The sequence below is a fragment of the Hibiscus syriacus genome, unplaced genomic scaffold, assembly GCF_006381635.1.
Source record: "Hibiscus syriacus cultivar Baekdansim isolate YM2019G1 unplaced genomic scaffold, ASM638163v2 tig00111403_pilon, whole genome shotgun sequence".
Classification (NCBI taxonomy): domain Eukaryota; kingdom Viridiplantae; phylum Streptophyta; class Magnoliopsida; order Malvales; family Malvaceae; genus Hibiscus; species Hibiscus syriacus.
In genome coordinates this window covers 396,638-415,028 of record NW_024063083.1, presented here as the reverse complement: position 1 = coordinate 415,028, position 18,391 = coordinate 396,638, and the positions used below count along the sequence as shown (strand labels likewise).

Genomic DNA, 18,391 nt, shown 5'->3' with positions numbered 1-18,391 from the left:
CACCCATATTACGCTATATATATATATTATCATATTATAATACATATAATTGTTTGTTGATTTATTTGGGTACAGGTCCAATGAAAGACAATTTACAAGCCATTTCCAGCAACCCGGGCCCAGTGCAGCAGCCCAGTCTCGACCCAGTAGACCAACGACCCACACCAAATCAGCTAGGGTTTTGAAACCCTAGCTTTTCATCCCATTCCAGCGCCGTTTTGGCCGGTCAACGCTACAACTGTCCCCGAAGTTCCCACGCCTCCAACTTCCCGATTCCTCCGGCGCAAGGAAAGCATACGAAGCCAACCACCAACAACAAGCAAGGCAACGTGTTAGTTTAGGACTTCAACAACCAAACCGAGTTTTACTCGGATTAAAACTCTAAAGTAGGCTTGTATAAATACATGTAACTAGAACACTCAGGGGGGATCTTTTTTTTTTTACACTGGACGAACACACGAGATCATCACGACAGCCCGCACATACAAACATTACGAGGGTTCATTAGTGAAATACAAGCAAAGTAACTTCAGAGATCGACATTTGTAATCGTTTCGTAGCAAAATAAAGGGTAAAAGTTTCGTACCTTTCTTGTTTACTTTGTATGTATGTATTTCCTTCACTCTGGTTTGATTCTAAACGACAAAAAACGTTTTGGCCGAGGACCAAGGGGGTTGCTTTCGAAGCTATTTTTCTAGATCTACGCGACCCCGAGGCCCGTTTAAAAAAACTAGTTGGATTTTTGTAACCTACGCAAGAAGACCTTTCAAAAAAACAAAAGCTTTTTCATTTTCGCCGCCGAGGACCGCGGTCAGCGCCGTTCGCGGTGGCCGACGAGGCGACATACGGTGGCCGGAGTCTGGGAACTACGGCGGCGTTCATGTGTTCATCAAGAACACATGAACCAAGCAGAGAAAAAGAGAGAAATGGGGAAGGACTCGGCTTGGAGAAGAGAGAAATGAATATTTTGATAAAAAATTTGATTTTTATACTTAAACCATCGCGTGTTTCTATCTAAAATAGGGTAAACTACCATTTTGATCCTGTTACCTCGAAAGAGCCATTTTCCCCCCTCAAATCGAAATTAACCCTTAATGTTGCTTTGGAATTTCGACCTCAAGCCTGCAGTTCTTTCATTTTAGTCCTTTCTCTGGATTTAATTTTAATTATCTTTTATATTAATATATAATATCTATATATTTTATATTATTATTAGTTTTTACACTCGTATATATGTATTATTAGTATAGTATTACTTATATGTTATATTATATATATATATATATATATATATATATATATATATATATATATGTACACATTTTGTATTTTACCCTATTTCTTTACTTCTTTATTATTATATTTATTTACATTATTTATTTTTTCTATTATTATTATATTTTTTCCTCCCTCTTATATTTAGCTATTATATATATATGGTATTAATGTTATTATATGTTTTTATTAACTTTATTTGTTTTACTTTATACGCTATTATTTTACAATTTTTTTTTTTAGTTTTCTATTATTGTTATATATATATTTTCTTTTTTATTTTCATTATTTTTATTTTATATGTACATATTTGATTATGGTGATTTATTTTAGTTTTTAGTTTTTATTTATTTATTACTATATATATCTTTTTATTTTTCCCATTGTTTATCTTTATCATTATTACCATCATATACATTCTTTTTATATTCTATATTCTCCTCATCTTATTTGTTTTCCATTTTACCTTAGGTGTTTTATTTGCATTCCTTATCTAATATATGTCTTGATCTTCTAAGGGTACAATTTAAGCAATCTAAGGTAAGTAATTTGGATCGTCATTTTACATTTTAATTTAAATTTACAACTTTCTTAATTAAAGACAACTGGAAATTACATAGTACCGAAAGGGCAGTTCAAGGGTGCTAATCCTTCCTTAGCTGTAACCGACTCCCGAATCCGACATATCTTTGGTAAGACGCAGATCAGGTAAGGTATAAGGTATCCGATTAACCTATTTATTTTTAAATAAATAATCGGTGGCGACTCCAATCCATTTTTCAAGTCGAAGCCCAATTCCGGGCCCAACCGAAAGACGGTTGCGACACATGTCAACAACCTTTACCCAAACTATCTCTATTAAACGATCTACCAATGCTTCCTCCGAGCAGTGTTTTCCCTGAAAAATCCTGCCATTCTTTTCATTCCAAATCAACGCAATGGCACAGTTCCAAGCCAAACGAAACATGTAAGCCAAGACAGATTTCCCCTTAGCATTGCAACAAGCACAACCGAGCTAATGCCTCCAATCCATGACCTGGCTCATCACATTACAAGCTGATAATATGCTCCTCCAAACCCACCTAGAATAACAACAATAAAAACAAAACAAGTGGTTCCTTGATTCAATCTCATTTAAACATAAGACACACATACCATCAATGTTCATGCCAAACGACATCAGTCGACTCTTCATGGGGAGCCTATCCAACACTGCCATCCATGAGATAACAGAGTTCTTCGGGATATGGTCAAATACAAAAAAAAATTAAACCTTTTTAATTTGTCGATTGTCTTGACGGCCCAAAATGATATTCTAGATCCTTCAAATACTTCAAGTTGAGTTTAGCGTGTTATATTGTAATACTTTGATCTCTTCGAGATTTTAATATTTATTTTCATGATTGTTAAAAAGGGTTCGAGAGAAATATAAGTCGATAGAGTAGTAGAAGACGATGAAAAGAGTTCATCAGTATCTAAAGACGATGAAAAAAATTTGCCAGTATCTAAAATAATCACAAAAAAGTTAAAGATTAACATTTTATGATAACGACTTATAATGGAAGAAAAAAATCTTAAGTATTGAAAAAAATAAATGAAAAAAATAAAAAATAAAAGAAGAAACTATCAGGTTAATATAAAAATAATAGAAAATTGACTTTTATGTCAATAATTTTTTAATGTAATTCGACTATTAATAATTTAATAATCCAATTATAAAAATAATAATTTAAATTTTTTAATATTATAATTATAACTTTTTATAATTAAAATTTAATGATTAATAATATATTTTATCTTTTTTTACTAATATAGGAGATACTTGTCAAACACTTGATTTTGAAAACTCGTACACTTGACATTTATTGTGCTCGAACTCATAACCTCAGGAGAATAACTTCAATTCCTTTATAATTGAAATCAAGCAATAAAATATTTTATCTTAAAATAAATTTAATACAAATGAAAGTATATATAAATTGAATTTGGATTGAGGTGAGTAAATAGTGTTTCCTTTCATGCCATCCCTACTTAAATTGACTTCATAAATGGAATAGGGAAAAGAAAGGGTAAGTTTTAGGTGTGTTTGGTTGGGGGAATGTGAGATTCACATGGGAATGGAATCCACATTCTCCCGTTTGGTTGGTCGGAAATGTCATTCCCGGTAATCTTACATTATCAATAGTAAATTTTTTGGGGTATATTACTGGTAATGTCATTACCTCCATTTCTTTAGATATTATTGGATTACTGATATTTTGGACTAAAATGCCCTTAATTTTTTTTTCTCAAAAATATCATTATTCTGTCATTGAAAAATAAAAATTCTACGAATTTTAAATTACAAATTTATCCTTAAACTGTTTTAGATTTACAAAAAAAAATATATAATTAAAATTTTATATAAAGTTCAGGGGTAAAATAAAATTTTATTTTTTCATTAAACCTTTTTATATTTTTAATTTTGTAAAAAATTATATAAATTTTATGAATTTAAATTTTTCAATAAATATTTTACACCTTGTTAAAAAAATAAATATATAATAAGGACAATTTGGTCAAATATATATTCCAATAATATTTTATTCTTTTAACCAAACACGGTAATCTTACATTCTTTCTAAACCAACCAAACACAAAATACAATATTCCCAGTAATCTTATTCTCTGGTAATCATTTATTTCTACTGGTAATCTTACATTTTATGAACCAAACACACTCTCAATGATATCTTTAGTGAAAAACAAAATTCACAAACCAAAAACACACTTACCAAGTAATTTCATTGTGCCCCAAAACAAACAAAGCCTTACTTCCAATCGCTTTCTTAGAATTTTCCACGTGTCAAAGGGTCCACTTGGTTCGTGGCCATTACTCTGCCCACAATTTCCAATTAATTAATAAGTTTATTTTCACAGTTTAAATTTAAACAAATGATTGGTTAGAAAACATATTTAATTTTATAAATGAAGTCAAAATACCGTCCTATGATGAGGAGAATAAATGTCACAATTTCGAATTAATTAATAAGTTTAATTTTCACAATTTAAACTCGCCTTGCTTAGAGACTTCTCTGTGCGTTTCTTTGATATTATGTCGGTCTTAGTTTTGTCTTTAGTCGATCGAAATATCTTAATTATTCATATTTTAAACTCTCTTGTTGCTAGATAAGGTTTTTCTTTTTTATCATTGAAAAATATATATAGATAACTGTTTCCTCTTCCTATACATTAAAATTTAGATATAAACATAATTATATTTTAAAAATTACTGTTAAAATAATATAATTTTATAATAATAAGATGTGCATAAATATTTTCATTTTTAAAACAGTAGGTAATCATAAATAATCAAAATTTTAGAATTTAAACTTCATCAAAATATGTAAAAATAACTCTAAATAAAAAAAATTATTTTATTTTTTATAATATAAGTAATTGTTTCCTCATCCTTTGTCGTTAATTCCAAAAACCTAAAATAAAATAAAATTTATGTCGCCAAATCTTTCTAAAATTTGTTGAAAAATAAATAAAATAATTAAAAGAAAAACTATGGCTAAGAATAAAACCGAGCTTTTGTTACCATCTCCTCCCTTCTTTGTGGCTCCTTCTATATATAGAAAACAGAGCATTTCAAGCTTCACAATCCTTCATCCTTTTCATCTTCAATCCTCAATTCGCTTTTCCATTATCTTTTTCTCTTCAAAGTTCTCAACTTGTGCTTCTTTTTTAGGTCATTTTCTCTGTTGGGTGTTTACTTGGTTTCTCTTCCATGTCCTGATTTAAGTGCTCTGTTTCTCAACTTTTTGTTTTCCTCTCCGTTCTTTGTTGTTTCTAAATGCTTATCGTTATTATTTATGACTTAATTTTTATGGGTTTGTTTTAAGTTTCATGTTTATCTACCCTCTGCCTCACTTTTTTGTGTTCTTTACCGCCATTCATTGAAGCTAAAGAGATTCATTCACACTCTTTTAAATTTTGTGCTTGATTTCCCCCTTTTATGCATAATTTAGAGTTTGAGAAAATTATCTGATTATAGCAGTAACTTGTATTGCTTTAAGGTTTGTTTGTCAAGTCTCTTAAAAAAATGTAAAGATTTGCTAGTTAAGATTTTTGTTTAAAAAAAAAAACTTCGAAGACTTCTTTTCTTAATAAAATTCTTAATCCAATTCGGCTTTACTATCTAAAGGGATATATTTAGGATTTCGCTATACGAAAGATTGAATTTTTATATTCTTAAACTTTATCACTTTGATTACTTATATCTTCTCTCTTCTTAGTGCTTATTTTTTCTTTAGTTTCCCCCAAAACTTGGAGATTCCTTACACTTTTAAAATTGTAATGTTGTTGGCATTTTCAACATGTTATTTTTCGTTTTGATCTTTGTTTTGTCATGCTTGAATGGCCATTATATAAAACATGATGGTATATGGCATTAATATGGTTTAATACTTGTCATTTACATCTAGCTGTACTGATGGAGGTTTAATAATTGAGTGTATGCAGGATGGGAAGTACTGATGGGTCCAGCTATGGTGCTTACACTTATGATGCCCTGGAGAGGGAGCCTTATTGGCCCTCCGAGAAACTCCGGATTTCCATCACTGGTGCTGGTGGGTTCATTGCTTACCACATTGCTCTACGTCTCAAGAGTGAAGGCCATTACATCATTGCTTCCGACTGGAAGAAGAATGAGCATATGACAGAAGACATGTTTTGTCATGAATTCCACCTCGTCGATCTCCGAGTCATGGAGAATTGCTTGAAGGTTACCAAGGAAGTGGATCATGTTTTCAACCTTGCTGCCGACATGGGCGGTATGGGTTTCATTCAGTCGAACCACTCTGTCATTATGTACAACAACACTATGATCAGTTTCAACATGCTTGAGGCTGCTAGGATCAGTGGAGTTAAGAGGTTTATTGGATTGGTGCATTATGTGTTTGCATTTTATTCATTGCAGTTCTGTTTTAAGTTTACAGTTGGTTTGAACTCGATTTCTTGGTTTGATTAGGTTCTTCTATGCCTCTAGTGCTTGTATCTACCCTGAATTTAAGCAGTTGGAAACTAATGTGAGCTTGAAAGAATCTGATGCCTGGCCTGCTGAGGTTTGTGACTCATGGTCATTAACTACTATCCACTAATCTTATACTTTATTGATTAGTATGATATAATTATTGATTTTCACTTCTTAAATATCGGGTTTAGCCACAAGATGCTTATGGCTTGGAAAAGCTTGCAACTGAGGAATTGTGCAAGCACAACACCAAAGACTTTGGAATTGAGTGCCGTATTGGAAGGTTTCACAACATTTATGACCCGTTTGGAACATGGAAAGGTAAACTTTTCACTTTTGGTGAGTGCTTGTGTATGCTGCTGCTTTTGGAACATACTAAATTTGTCACTTCCATGTATCCGTCTTTTAGGTGGAAGGGAGAAGGCTCCTGCCGCATTTTGCAGAAAGGCTATTACTTCCACCGACAAGTTGTAGATGTGGGGAGATGGTCTTCAGACCCGATCCTTCACCTTCATCGATTAATGTGTTGAGGGTGTACTTAGGTAAAGTTTGGCATTTTTCTATAGCTCCTCCAGCCAAAACTCATGCTTTATGCAACAATTTAAAGGGAAAATCCAAGGATTTTTGGTTTTAGTAAACGTTGATCTGCATGAATTGGCTTATACTAAAAATTAGAAAGCAATATGTAATTTGTGTAATGTGTTTCTAGCCATAATTTTGTAAAGTTTATACTGTGTTAGATGAAAAGTTAGACTTCGGCTTGAAATTGCTATTCTATTTTGAATGTGAAAATATCCTCCTTATTGCGTATCATTCTTTTTAAAATTAATGTCTTCAGATTGACAAAGTCGGATTTCCGGGAACCTGTGAACATTGGAAGTGATGAGATGGTTAGCATGAATGAAATGGCAGAGATTGTTCTTAGCTTTGAGGATAAAAACCTTCCAATCCACCATATCCCTGGTCCAGAGGGTGTCCGTGGTCGCAATTCAGACAAAACATTGATCAAAGAAAAACTTGGTTGGGCTCCTACGATGAGGTTGAAGGTAACTGAATTGCGTTATCGTTCATGATTTTCAGAGTTTTCAAATATTTTTCACGACCTTCAACTCCATATCTTTTTCACTCATGGCATATTTTACTGTAATGTTTTGTAGGATGGGCTGAGGATTACGTACTTCTGGATCAAGGAACAAGTCGAGAAAGAGAAGGCTCAAGGCATTGACATGTCCATCTACGGGTCATCTAAGGTCGTGGGAACTCAAGCACCAGTCCAGCTGGGCTCACTCCGTGCAGCCGATGGCAAAGAATGAAGAAGTAAAGCTCTTGTAGTTGCTTTGAAGCCAAGTTTTATTGGCATAGAATGTGGGAATGCATCATCTGGTTTTGGTTTTTGGTATTGTAGTTTGTGTACTATTGTCTAAGGGGAAAGTGTTTAAGCTTCCCACTGTATTCAAATTTAGCTCTCCATGGTTACTCCGGTGTTGTAAGATGATATCCAAGGTCTTTTAGCCTTCAAATAAAACATCATCTCTTCGTTCGAGCATCGATTCGTACGTAAGAACAGTCTCTGCCATTTCATTCATGTCTAAGGGGAAAGTGTTTTGCATCTATGGACTTGATCAATTAATCGTTGTTTCGAGTTTGATTAGTAATCTAAACGCAGTGCAAGTTGCTGGGTTTTTTTTTTTTCTGTTGATAGAAGCTGATGGATGAAATTGGCTTCACTGCTGGTCCCCATAGAAGATATTGCCAAATCTGAGAGGAATATTCTCTCATAATCTTCTCTAAAGCACCATAAAGCAACATTTACCCCTTGAATTCTCCTTTTTCTCTACTTATCACTACGACTATTGGATTAACTCAACATTTACCCCTTGAATTTCATAATTTCCCCAGGTTGGCCTATGAGCTTTTTTGGTTCACATTAATCCTAAAACTAAGCAATTCTTCTAATTTAGTCCCTTAATTTGAATCATATTAAGATCTGATGATGTGACAGTTTTAGATCGTACAACATAGTCGATTGATTCTTTTATACATTTCTTGATTTTTTTTAGATTATATATTTTAAATTTTTAAATGATTATTTGATTCAACCTCACGTGTCAGTCATCGCACATTAATGAAATCTAAGTGTGAGACCAAATTAAAGTGTTGTCATGACCAGGACTAGTGTGGACTGAAAAAAGTCTATCAATTAAGTTGAAAAAATTACAAGTTCAAAGACTAAAGGTCAACTTATCTAAAAATACAAGTTAAGAAACCAATGAACCAACCTATCTAAATTTCGGGGCGAATTTTAATCTTCATCGTTATCTTTGAAAGATCATAATACCATGCATTAACTTTTTTTAAATCGGTTAATCAAATCATTATCACACCTATTATTGTTAAGTAACAGTGTTAATTACACCATCTGTGTTTTCCCTTTGCAATAGGATCAAGCTCTCCTCCATTAATATCTAATATAGACAATCACCATTCATCATTATATATAAGCATAGTTTATGCAATCTATAAGAACCACTGCAGAGGCAAGTAACTGCCGGATAAATATGAACTGCCTCCGTGACCCGAAGAACCGGGTCCATAGACAGAATCATAGTTCAACCACTCTCTTAATTGTCAAGGTCACGAAACACGAAGAACCGGGTCCATAGACAGGACCATAGTTCAACCACTCTCTTAATTGTCAAGGTCACGAAACACAGGATTAGCTTCAAGCTGTTCTGCAAACTTCTCGAGGATGTCTTTCACGAGTTCCCTGAATTCGTTGTCTGCTCGTGTAACACTCTTCTCATTCTCGATTTCGGAGAATACCGCATCGTAGAGAAGAACCACAGCTTCATTGGATTCAGACGGTGGCAAGCCAAAATCTTTTCCATGTTTCTCTAAGAAACTCCTGATTAGCTTCGTCTTACGTAGCCCATCTTTTTCGCTTTCTGTTTCCAACAAAACCCTCTCCGAGACATCGTTGAATTGCTTCTCATCTGCCAAGACCTGCAATGTTTGGATTTGTAGACATCAGAAGTCATCCTTGTGTTCTAAGCTCGATAATTCTCAACAACAATGAAAAACCGATTCTCCTACTATATTGGATCGATGATGGTAAATATTCGCAATATGGCTTCCACTTATCCTTTATGAAAGGAAATTTGTGGTGAAGCCATTTGGATGCAGACCGTCTCCCTTTTTTCTCAAGTGGAAATGATTAAAAACGTTAAGTATCAATTACATGCTGAAATTCAAAAAGCATATGCTCTTTGATCTTCATATTACTACAATATAAGAAGCAAAAGATCGTGTTTGTGATCTACCTTTCTTAGCTCAGAACCATTGACAACCTTGATGTTATGTATGACAACAACATGCTTTTCAGACAATGCATCAGCTGTTTCCTGCAGAATCGGCTGAAGTAATTCAGCAAATTGTGCTTGGCCCAGTTCTTCTTCCCCCTCGGCCCCATACTTTTTCAAGATTTCGTTTAGCAGAGGAAATTCTGTTTAAACATTGGGAACCAACACAAATATTAGATTCATTAATACATTCGAGTTATGGAGTAAGAAATCCATTTCTCACATAGCAATAGTCATTCCGGGTTCAAGTTATGATGTACAACATGCCATTTAGAATGAAGGGGGACATACAAATTGACACAGGGAATAGATAAAAGATCTTATATGATCCCTAAATGGCTCTCCTCATAAGCTCGAACCAAGTTAAATCCATGAATACGATGTTCGAGCTTTGGCTGCATAAACACTTGATATTATGCTATGCAACAACTCCATTTCTCACATAGCATCTCACTCCGGTGTTAAATTTTGGGTGTCAAACATGCCATGCCATCCAAAATAACAGATGACGCCGTGACTTAACCATCCATAATGACTTTCACCATATACATTCGATACATTAAAACAACATAAGAAAGTGATATGGAAATGGAAGAGGAACCTGAAAATGGAGGAACCCCCATTTCGACGCCCATATGAACAAGTGCATTTCTTATCTCACTCTTGCATATCTTCCCTTTATCTTCGATGTCCATATCAGTAAACAAATTCTCTGCTAACATGGCATAATCATCTTCATCCTCCAAAAACATCTTCAAAGTATTCCCATCCAATATTGACACCACTAATGGATCATCTAAACAAATCAACCAAATTCAATAATTTAAAATCAAAATAACCCCAAAAGTTTATAGTTTAGTCAAAATAACCTGCAGAAAAAACCCAGATCATAAAATCACCAAACACTTTAAAGTTCTCTAAAAGGTTCAACTTTATATGATAATCTTAACTATAAAGTAATCAAAGTTGACTTGATCCTCTTTTACCTTTCATCTCATTAGCAATGGCAGATATGTAATCGGAGAGAAACTTGGACGCTTTATCTTTTTTGAGCTCTGCTTTCCGGAAAGTGACGTCATCATCGTGATCATCAAAGGTTTCGTCGATGACACGAGAAAGGGCGGAAGCTTTAAGGTTTTGAGGCAACGAGAGGCCAAAGAGAGAAGTGGAGGCTTTCGAGTCAGCGATTTCAAGGAGTTGGGATCCAGTGATAGCATCGTTTAATTCAGGTAAAGAGGGGTTGAGAGATCGGAGATGGGTTCCGTCAAGCACCGTTAAACCTGTTTCAGACATTGCAAGGGAGAGAGAGGTTGGAGAGTTTCAGTTTCGGACAAGGTTAAGATGTTTTGATATATATTTATATATATATTTTTTAATTTTTGCTTTTATAGTTTGTTTGAGATTATGGTTTAGGACTTGTATTTTTCTGAAATTATCATGAATGCCATCCTAGTTATTCAATTTATCTTTTTTTTTATATGAAAAATAATACTTGCGCTTGTTTTCTAAAAGTATTTTTTATTCTATCTTCATTTCCTATTTTTTAGATTGAAAAATACATTTAATAAATATAAATAAAATTCTATTTCAATAATAAAATATAAAATTTGATACAATTTTTATAACAAAAATATGAAAAAAAATTAAAAAACTATTTTAGAAAAATAAATTAGTCAGAAATTTAATATTTAAAATTTTATATAAATTTAAATTGATATCACTTTATTAAGTTGACAAAAAATTTATTTTCATTTTTCTAATTTGGAAATACATCAATGAAAAACAGTAAAAATAAATATTTATAACTTTTAAGGTTCTGTTTAGTTAAAAAAATATTTTTTTGTTTTCTATTTTGAAAAAAGAACTTTTATTTTCTATTTATTGAAAATTGAGAAATGTGATTGATATGTAGAAACAAATAATTATTTTCAAATGAAAATTAGAAAACTTGTTAGATAATAAAAATGTGATAAAAATAATAAAAAAATCATACATTTCTATGGGTTTCAATCATTTTTTTATTAAGTTAAATGTGATTATAAGATAATATATGTTCTAAATACTCTTAACTGTTTGACAATGAACGTTCAACCATTTTTACAGTAGATGGTGCTCGAACCCATGATCTCTAAGAACAATAACGATTCCTTTAATCACTGAGTTAAATTGGTTCGTGCTCAATCATACTTTTTATTTATTTATTTAGATTTGAATCCATTTTAAGTTATTAACTTAAGATATGTTATTTTCATTTTTTTTAGTTATACATTACATCCTTAAGGAAAACAATGAGAAAAAAAATTATTTTATCATTTTTATATATTTCCCTTTCCAAAAGAAATATTTTAAAAAACATTAATTTAACATGTATCATTTGCTGACTTTCATTTTCTATGAAATTGAAACTAAAATAATTTATATTTTCTGAAATCAAACGAAGTCTTAACTTTGATAAATTTTTTATTTTCCAAGAATTATTTTTAAAGATTTCAATTAAACAGATTTTATAAGAATTTTCAATTTTAAAGAAAATAAAAACGACTACTATTTTTTAAAACAAACATAATTAAAATAATGAGTTGACATTCAATTGATATTAAAATAATTGAAATTGTATGTGTTGAATTATAAAATATCATTTTAGTTTATTTGTGCATGAAATAAAATATGAATTGATATTAAAAGAATAGACGTGGGGTCCGTTTATTTATATGTTGAATCTTGATGGGAAAAGGATAGGATTGTAATTTACAAGGAAGAGGGGTTAAAGAAATAGAAGGCCGTCCAAAGTCAATAGGTTTACGCGGTTTTAGCCTTTGACGAGCTTTTATTTATATCATTGGGCCCACGTTGGTGAAAAGTCCATTTTTTTAAGGTTTTTGACTTCATTACTTTGTGTGTTTTGGTTATTCAATTATTTTTAGTTTTCTTGGCCTCTCCTTCAAATGATAAAAGAAGCTTACTATTAGCAAGGTTGAACCATAGGAAAAGTGGAAAACTTCATAAAATCCTCAATTTAATGATGGTAATTTACTTCGAAATCGACAAATTTTGATTCGACTTAATAAAGTCAGATTTTTTTAAAGAAAAATTAGATTCAGGTCGGGTCGAATTTAGGTGCATGATATATATTTTTCGGGTCAGGTCGGGTTTAGATGGAAAATATATATTTCGGGTTGAATTAACAAAAAACTCAAGCCAACCTGACCTGTTGCCATCCCTACCTCATGACTACCCTCAATTAAACCTACATCCAATCAAAATGGTTAACTCATGTTTTATCTATAATGGTATAATTGCTCGTCATGTCTTTTAACCTATAATCCCAACTCAAAGTGATCCCATTAAAACTACTTTGTCACAATTCTCATCCAATTAAACACAAATATTAACCCATCAAACCTAATTGAACTCATTATTCGAATTGTCATAGTTTCATGTCAACGTGTGGATATTGACCATGAATTTTAGATTATTATAATTATCTCATCATTGAAGTAATTTTTTTCATCAATATTTACTTGAATTGAAAAGGACAAGATTGGAGCTTTATTGTTGCCTCATATTCCCATGTGGCTTCTTTAATGATACGATTTCTCCATAGGAATTTCATTAAAAAAAAATCTTTTGTTCCTTAGTTTGGTGACCTCCATCGTCATGATTTTTAAACTGTCCATTTTGTTCAGAATAAAGTACTAATTCTAAGGTGACACCTTGAAGAGTAATTTATCGCCTATAATAAACTCCATATTCTTATGTTTCAAGTCGACATACTACCTGTGTGTGTCTGAGGTTGCCTTCGACCTTTATTAAATTAGTCACACCTTGAACAAATAAAATGATGATCCTTTTCCACACTGCATATAGCTTTCCCTCATCCTTACTAAATCTAAACAAAGTTTGTCATATGTCTAATTAGTGATGTTTGTATTGATCCTAAAGTGAAATAATTATTTTTGCATACTATAATTAATATTAATATTACTTATAATTAAATATATATTACTAAAAATTAATTTATATTAAAGGATAAAAAAGTTAAATTTAAAATATAATATCTGAAGCAAATTTTATATTATATAACTAATAAAAGCTGATTGATAGATTTTTCGAAGAACCGAAGCTGTTGTTTTGTGTTTGATGTAAAATTATAGGGAATATATGAAAGATTAAGATGTAACTAAAACATGGGTGAGCGTCTAATAATAGTTGAGACATATAATTTGGGTGTAATACGGCAGTTAAAATTCCAATCAATTATGGATGTATCTACGACACATGATTTTGAGCTGCTGGACCCTAATTGGTTGGGGTATGAATTTTAATCATGTGTATGGAGAATAATAAGTTGGTTGATAGTTTTGACTAAATTAATTTGAAAATTTTCATTTAAATGTAATAAGTTTCATATTGCACATGACACGATTTAAGTTTATTACATAATGATTGTTGTGACTTGAGGCGTGTTCAAGTTAGTTAAAATGAAAATTACCAAGTGAAAACTTTCCTAAATTTCAAAATATTTTTCAAAATCCATCGTTTTTCTCTTAAAAAAACTAAAAAAAATGAATTGCTTTTTCTTAGTAAATAATGACATTGTTTGTGAAAACAAAAAGTAAATAATGACATTAAGAGGAAAGAGTAAAATAAATAATTTTTAGTAATCTAACCATAAATGACATGATAAAATAAGTACAAGTAATGCCTCTTAAATAAATTTAATTAAATTAGTTATGCATCAAAGGAAGTCCACCCACCCTCTTTTGAAAATTGTACACTATGAGATGTACGACATGTTGAAAGAATTTAGGGACAAAATTTCTGACATGGTGGTCCAAACTCTAACTTCAAATTTAGCTTAAGATCGTTTCGCTGTCATAAAAACTTTTTAATTTGGAATTTTGTGGCTATTACCAAAAGTCAAATGGTGCAAATTCACGACGAGGTGTGTGAGATTATTGTATCTCTTTGAAATTTCGAGTTTGAGCATTATATATTCAATGATATAAACGTTTATTATCAATGATTAAAAATCTTTAAACATATAATATTTTATATTTATCCCAAATTTATAAAAAATATAAAAATTCAATTTGCAACCTGCATAAATTGGCATGGTTAATTCACATGAAAACTTACCTGGAAGTTTTATTTTATATTGTCCAAAGTATATGGTTAAATGATTTTAATGAAACAAATATTTAAAACATAAAAATTAGCTGACCCTATTCCCATGTGTAATGGGGTAAGGGGGAGGTAGGATAGTAGGTTGTCCTCAACGCCAGGTGGAGAGCAATTTCCGTGGGAGACCTCCGACAATCAGAATTATGAATTTGCCCACCGTGAAACTTGATCCCACGACCACAAGGTTAAGAGCCTTGCGCTCACCAACTGAGTTGGACGGGCAATTCAAATATTTAAACATGAACTTATTAAAAACATCTTTTGGAAATTTTATAGTTGAATTGTATTGAATTATAGCTTTAGAAGACAATTATGCATGCACACAACTCGAAATGCATCATGACAGGGTAGTATATTTAGAGCAACTACTTGACCTTGTCATGATACCTTTCTAGTTGCGAAAGAGACTGAGAGGTGAATGCGTTGTTAGGGATTTCATTATATTTGATTATCTGTTGGAAAATCTTTAACCACAAGGATTAAACGAAGAAATTATTATATGTCATGTATACAAAAATTCCAGCTTTGTTGGTGACTTTCAACAATGATACTTAGTTCATCTTAGGTTTGTCAACTCTGCATTTCTAACCTATTTTTTTTCAACTCATGATACTTAGTTCATCGAACATCTATGCTTCAGTGTTTGTCAACTCTGCATTTCTAACCTATTACACCTTTTTCTCACAACATTATCATCCTGATAATCCCTTGGTGGGTCTTCTGAGGATTGTGTTGCAAGTTTTAAAAGTTGGGGGACCTAAATGCAAGCGCCTGAAAAGTTCATGAACATATTGCAATGTACTAACGACAGTGTAACATCGTCAAATGGCCGTTACGTCGATACCAGATTGCAAAAGGACTAAATGTTGAGGACTGTATTGCAATTTTTTAAAAGTTGGGAGACCTAAATGAAAGCTTTAGAAAAGTTCAATGACCATTACTATACTTTACCCTTTAAAGTAATTATATCACATTTATTAATACATTATAGATAAAAAATTACATCGAACATGGAAAAGAATCAAGAAAATATTCCATAGGCCTTCAAAGCAATATCTTTACTTATCATAACCAGCTAAATGGACTCGTCAACATTCCCCAAGAGAAAGATAAGTTTAAATGAGTTAAATAAATCTAAGATCTTGCAACGAATGTCCTGGACAGTTTAGTGCGCATTGGTCTCGGCCCAGGACTCGCTGTCCGTGACGATTGCACTGTGACTACTAAAGACTAGCATATAATGGTCTGAACCCATGAATAGTTATATCAAATCATTTCTTTGATCGCATAATATATAAACTCTTAAGACCGCAAACAGAAAGAATATACCAAATGCAAGAATGAAAGATTTCTTGAAATTTCTACAAAAATCAAAACATGGGAGAACACAGATCAACAACTTGAACTCACCCAGATAATTTATTTTTTTTAAAAAAAACAAAAAATCAACAAGTTGAAACACATACATAGATAGAAACATACCTCGTTAAAATTTAAAAACCTTAACCAGAAAAGGTTGCAGGAAAACAGCCCGAAATAATGGGGGTGTATATCTGTTTCATTAAAAAAGGGTTTTGTTCATGCTGCCATGGACAGATGAAGCTGCCATAAGATCTAGTCTCTCCCATAAAAAAAATGAAGAAGTCGCTGACTAATCATGCTGGCAGCTTCAACTATCAGTGGTGCATGATGCAGATGATGAGACCATGTTGTATACCTTGAAGGCTTGTTGAGGATATATATAGTTAAGTTTAACATCAGGGGTCCCTTCCTTTATTCCTAAGTTACAACATCTTTCATACAATGGAACCTGAGGATAGTTAAAAGCAGAGAATTGTGGTCCCGATTTGAGGGAAGCAAATGGAATTCATGCCAGCCTAAGTCCACATGCAGACAGGTTTGTGAGAATTTCCAAACCCTTTTATTACTTTAGATCATCTTTATCTTATTATTATTATTTTTATTTAATCTTTATCTTATTTAGGCTTAAAGTAAGCATAAAGCATGAAGATGAAACGCAACAAGTTGTGTATTTTGGGACCATTTTTTTTTGCATGGATTCATAGGCATTTCACAAGGTTCACACACTAAGATAAAGGAACAACAAAACTCGTATTTTAATTACATTACTGTCCTTTTGTCTTTTATCTTTAGTTGAAGCCTTCTTTAGGATTAACATATGAAGTTTAGGTCTCTTCTTTAAACAAAGGCGTAGAACCAGGAAGAAAGAATTGATATATTAGCCTTTCAAAATCTACATCTCTCTCCGGTATTATATTGTATCAACAGCTAGCTATTCCATTGGTAGATTCAACCTTAGTTCGTTGATTAGGGATGGTAATATAATTATCAAAAAAGAAAGGAAAGAGATCGCTACCAAAACACCGACCAATTAATCACCCTTTTAATGTTGACATGTGATGTCGATCCTGCAATAGCTGAGATGCCAGCTATTAAGAAAAGCTTGCCTCATTATGGGCAGAGTGTAGTGACCTCGTTGTTGAAAATGATTGCTTACGACTGGGTTTTTAATCCTTTTTCATGCTCCATGCGTGAATCTCCTCCTGTAAATCATTAAATAGGTAGGTGGTTTGGTATGTAAGTTAGTCCCAAGAGATTGCAATTTGGAGGTTCACTCATAGTATTAAATTCTAACTGCAATGCAATGTACTATCGTATCTTAATATTATTTAGAATCATCAATGATATTATAATTGTACCCGTAATATAAAATATAATTATTTTAAAATTAAATCCGGTCGTATCGTTTGTAACATTTACCATTACAGTATCACAGTCACAATTACAATCATGACTACAACCAAAATTTAGTATTATCCGTTCACTGTTGGGCCAAAGCCGAGATTAGTGGCTAGGATGTTTTGCTGCAAGTGCATTCCGTTCACTAGAGTGTTGATCTGTTTATTGGGTTCTGTGTCCAGGTGTCTTCTACCTTTGTGTCAGTGTTACGGTTAATGATTTTGTATTGCGAGTTTTTGCAGTTGGTTCCTCTTTCTTGACCGTATATTTATTTGGTATGTCTCTATTAGAAATAGAGGTGTATAAAAATACCAGACCGGCCGATCTGAATTAAAAAAATTGGATAATTTTTCTAAAATAATCACTCGTCTGGGTTGGGTACCCGGCTCGACATTTCCCAGGTCGGGCCTGAATCACAAAATTGAGTTTTATCGGATACCTGGTTACCTGAGTACCCGATTAGTTTATATATATATAATCCAATTACTAAACCATTAACATAATAACTTGTATAAATATTGATATTATTTGTAATTGAATTAATTGGATTAAGTTTTGATAGTTTAGTAATTGGATTATGACTATCAAATATGATATTAATTTAATTGGATTTTAATTGAATTAAGTTTTGATAGTCTAGGTAATTAAATTATATAAATGGGTGTTGATTATAATTTAATATCATAATTGGATTAAGTTTTGATAGTTTAGTAATTGAATGTCAATGACTATCATAATTCATATTTACCCTAGTTAGCTATGGATTTTTATGTTTTATTTATATTATGGATTATTA

At 32.1% G+C, this 18,391-nt stretch overlaps 1 protein-coding gene and 1 pseudogene across 3 annotated transcripts; one reads left to right on the top strand and one right to left on the bottom strand.

Moving 5' to 3' along the window:
* The first annotated feature begins 5,243 nt into the window (after positions 1-5,243).
* LOC120162639 lies at positions 5,244-7,835 on the top strand (annotated as a pseudogene).
* A 928-nt stretch (positions 7,836-8,763) lies between these two features.
* On the bottom strand, positions 8,764-11,016 carry LOC120162608. 3 transcript variants are annotated; one of them, XM_039172715.1, is made up of 5 exons: positions 10,638-10,944; positions 10,253-10,447; positions 9,613-9,794; positions 8,968-9,295; positions 8,764-8,888 (listed from the first exon to the last, which is right to left on the bottom strand). In XM_039172715.1, exons 1-4 carry the CDS (start codon positions 10,942-10,944, stop codon positions 8,981-8,983), a joined length of 999 nt encoding a protein of 332 aa, XP_039028646.1. In that variant the 3' UTR covers positions 8,764-8,888; positions 8,968-8,980. The 3 variants fall into 3 exon arrangements, with proteins under 3 accessions (XP_039028646.1, XP_039028647.1, XP_039028645.1); XM_039172716.1 differs by lacking the exon at positions 8,764-8,888 and having other exon boundaries at positions 8,967-9,295; positions 10,313-10,447; positions 10,638-11,016; XM_039172714.1 differs by lacking the exon at positions 8,764-8,888 and having other exon boundaries at positions 8,967-9,295.
* Positions 11,017-18,391: the final 7,375 nt, after the last annotated feature.

Excerpts from the sequence above, each read along its gene's own strand:
- LOC120162608 (XM_039172715.1), bottom strand. The coding sequence starts at position 10,944 with ATGTCTGAAACAGGTTTAACGGTGCTTGACGGAACCCATCTCCGATCT. Across the intron at positions 9,795-10,252 it reads GGGGGTTCCTCCATTTTCAG|AATTTCCTCTGCTAAACGAA; the intron begins GTTCCTCTTCCA and ends ATGTTTAAACAG. Across the intron at positions 9,296-9,612 it reads ATGGTTCTGAGCTAAGAAAG|GTCTTGGCAGATGAGAAGCA; the intron begins GTAGATCACAAA and ends CAAACATTGCAG.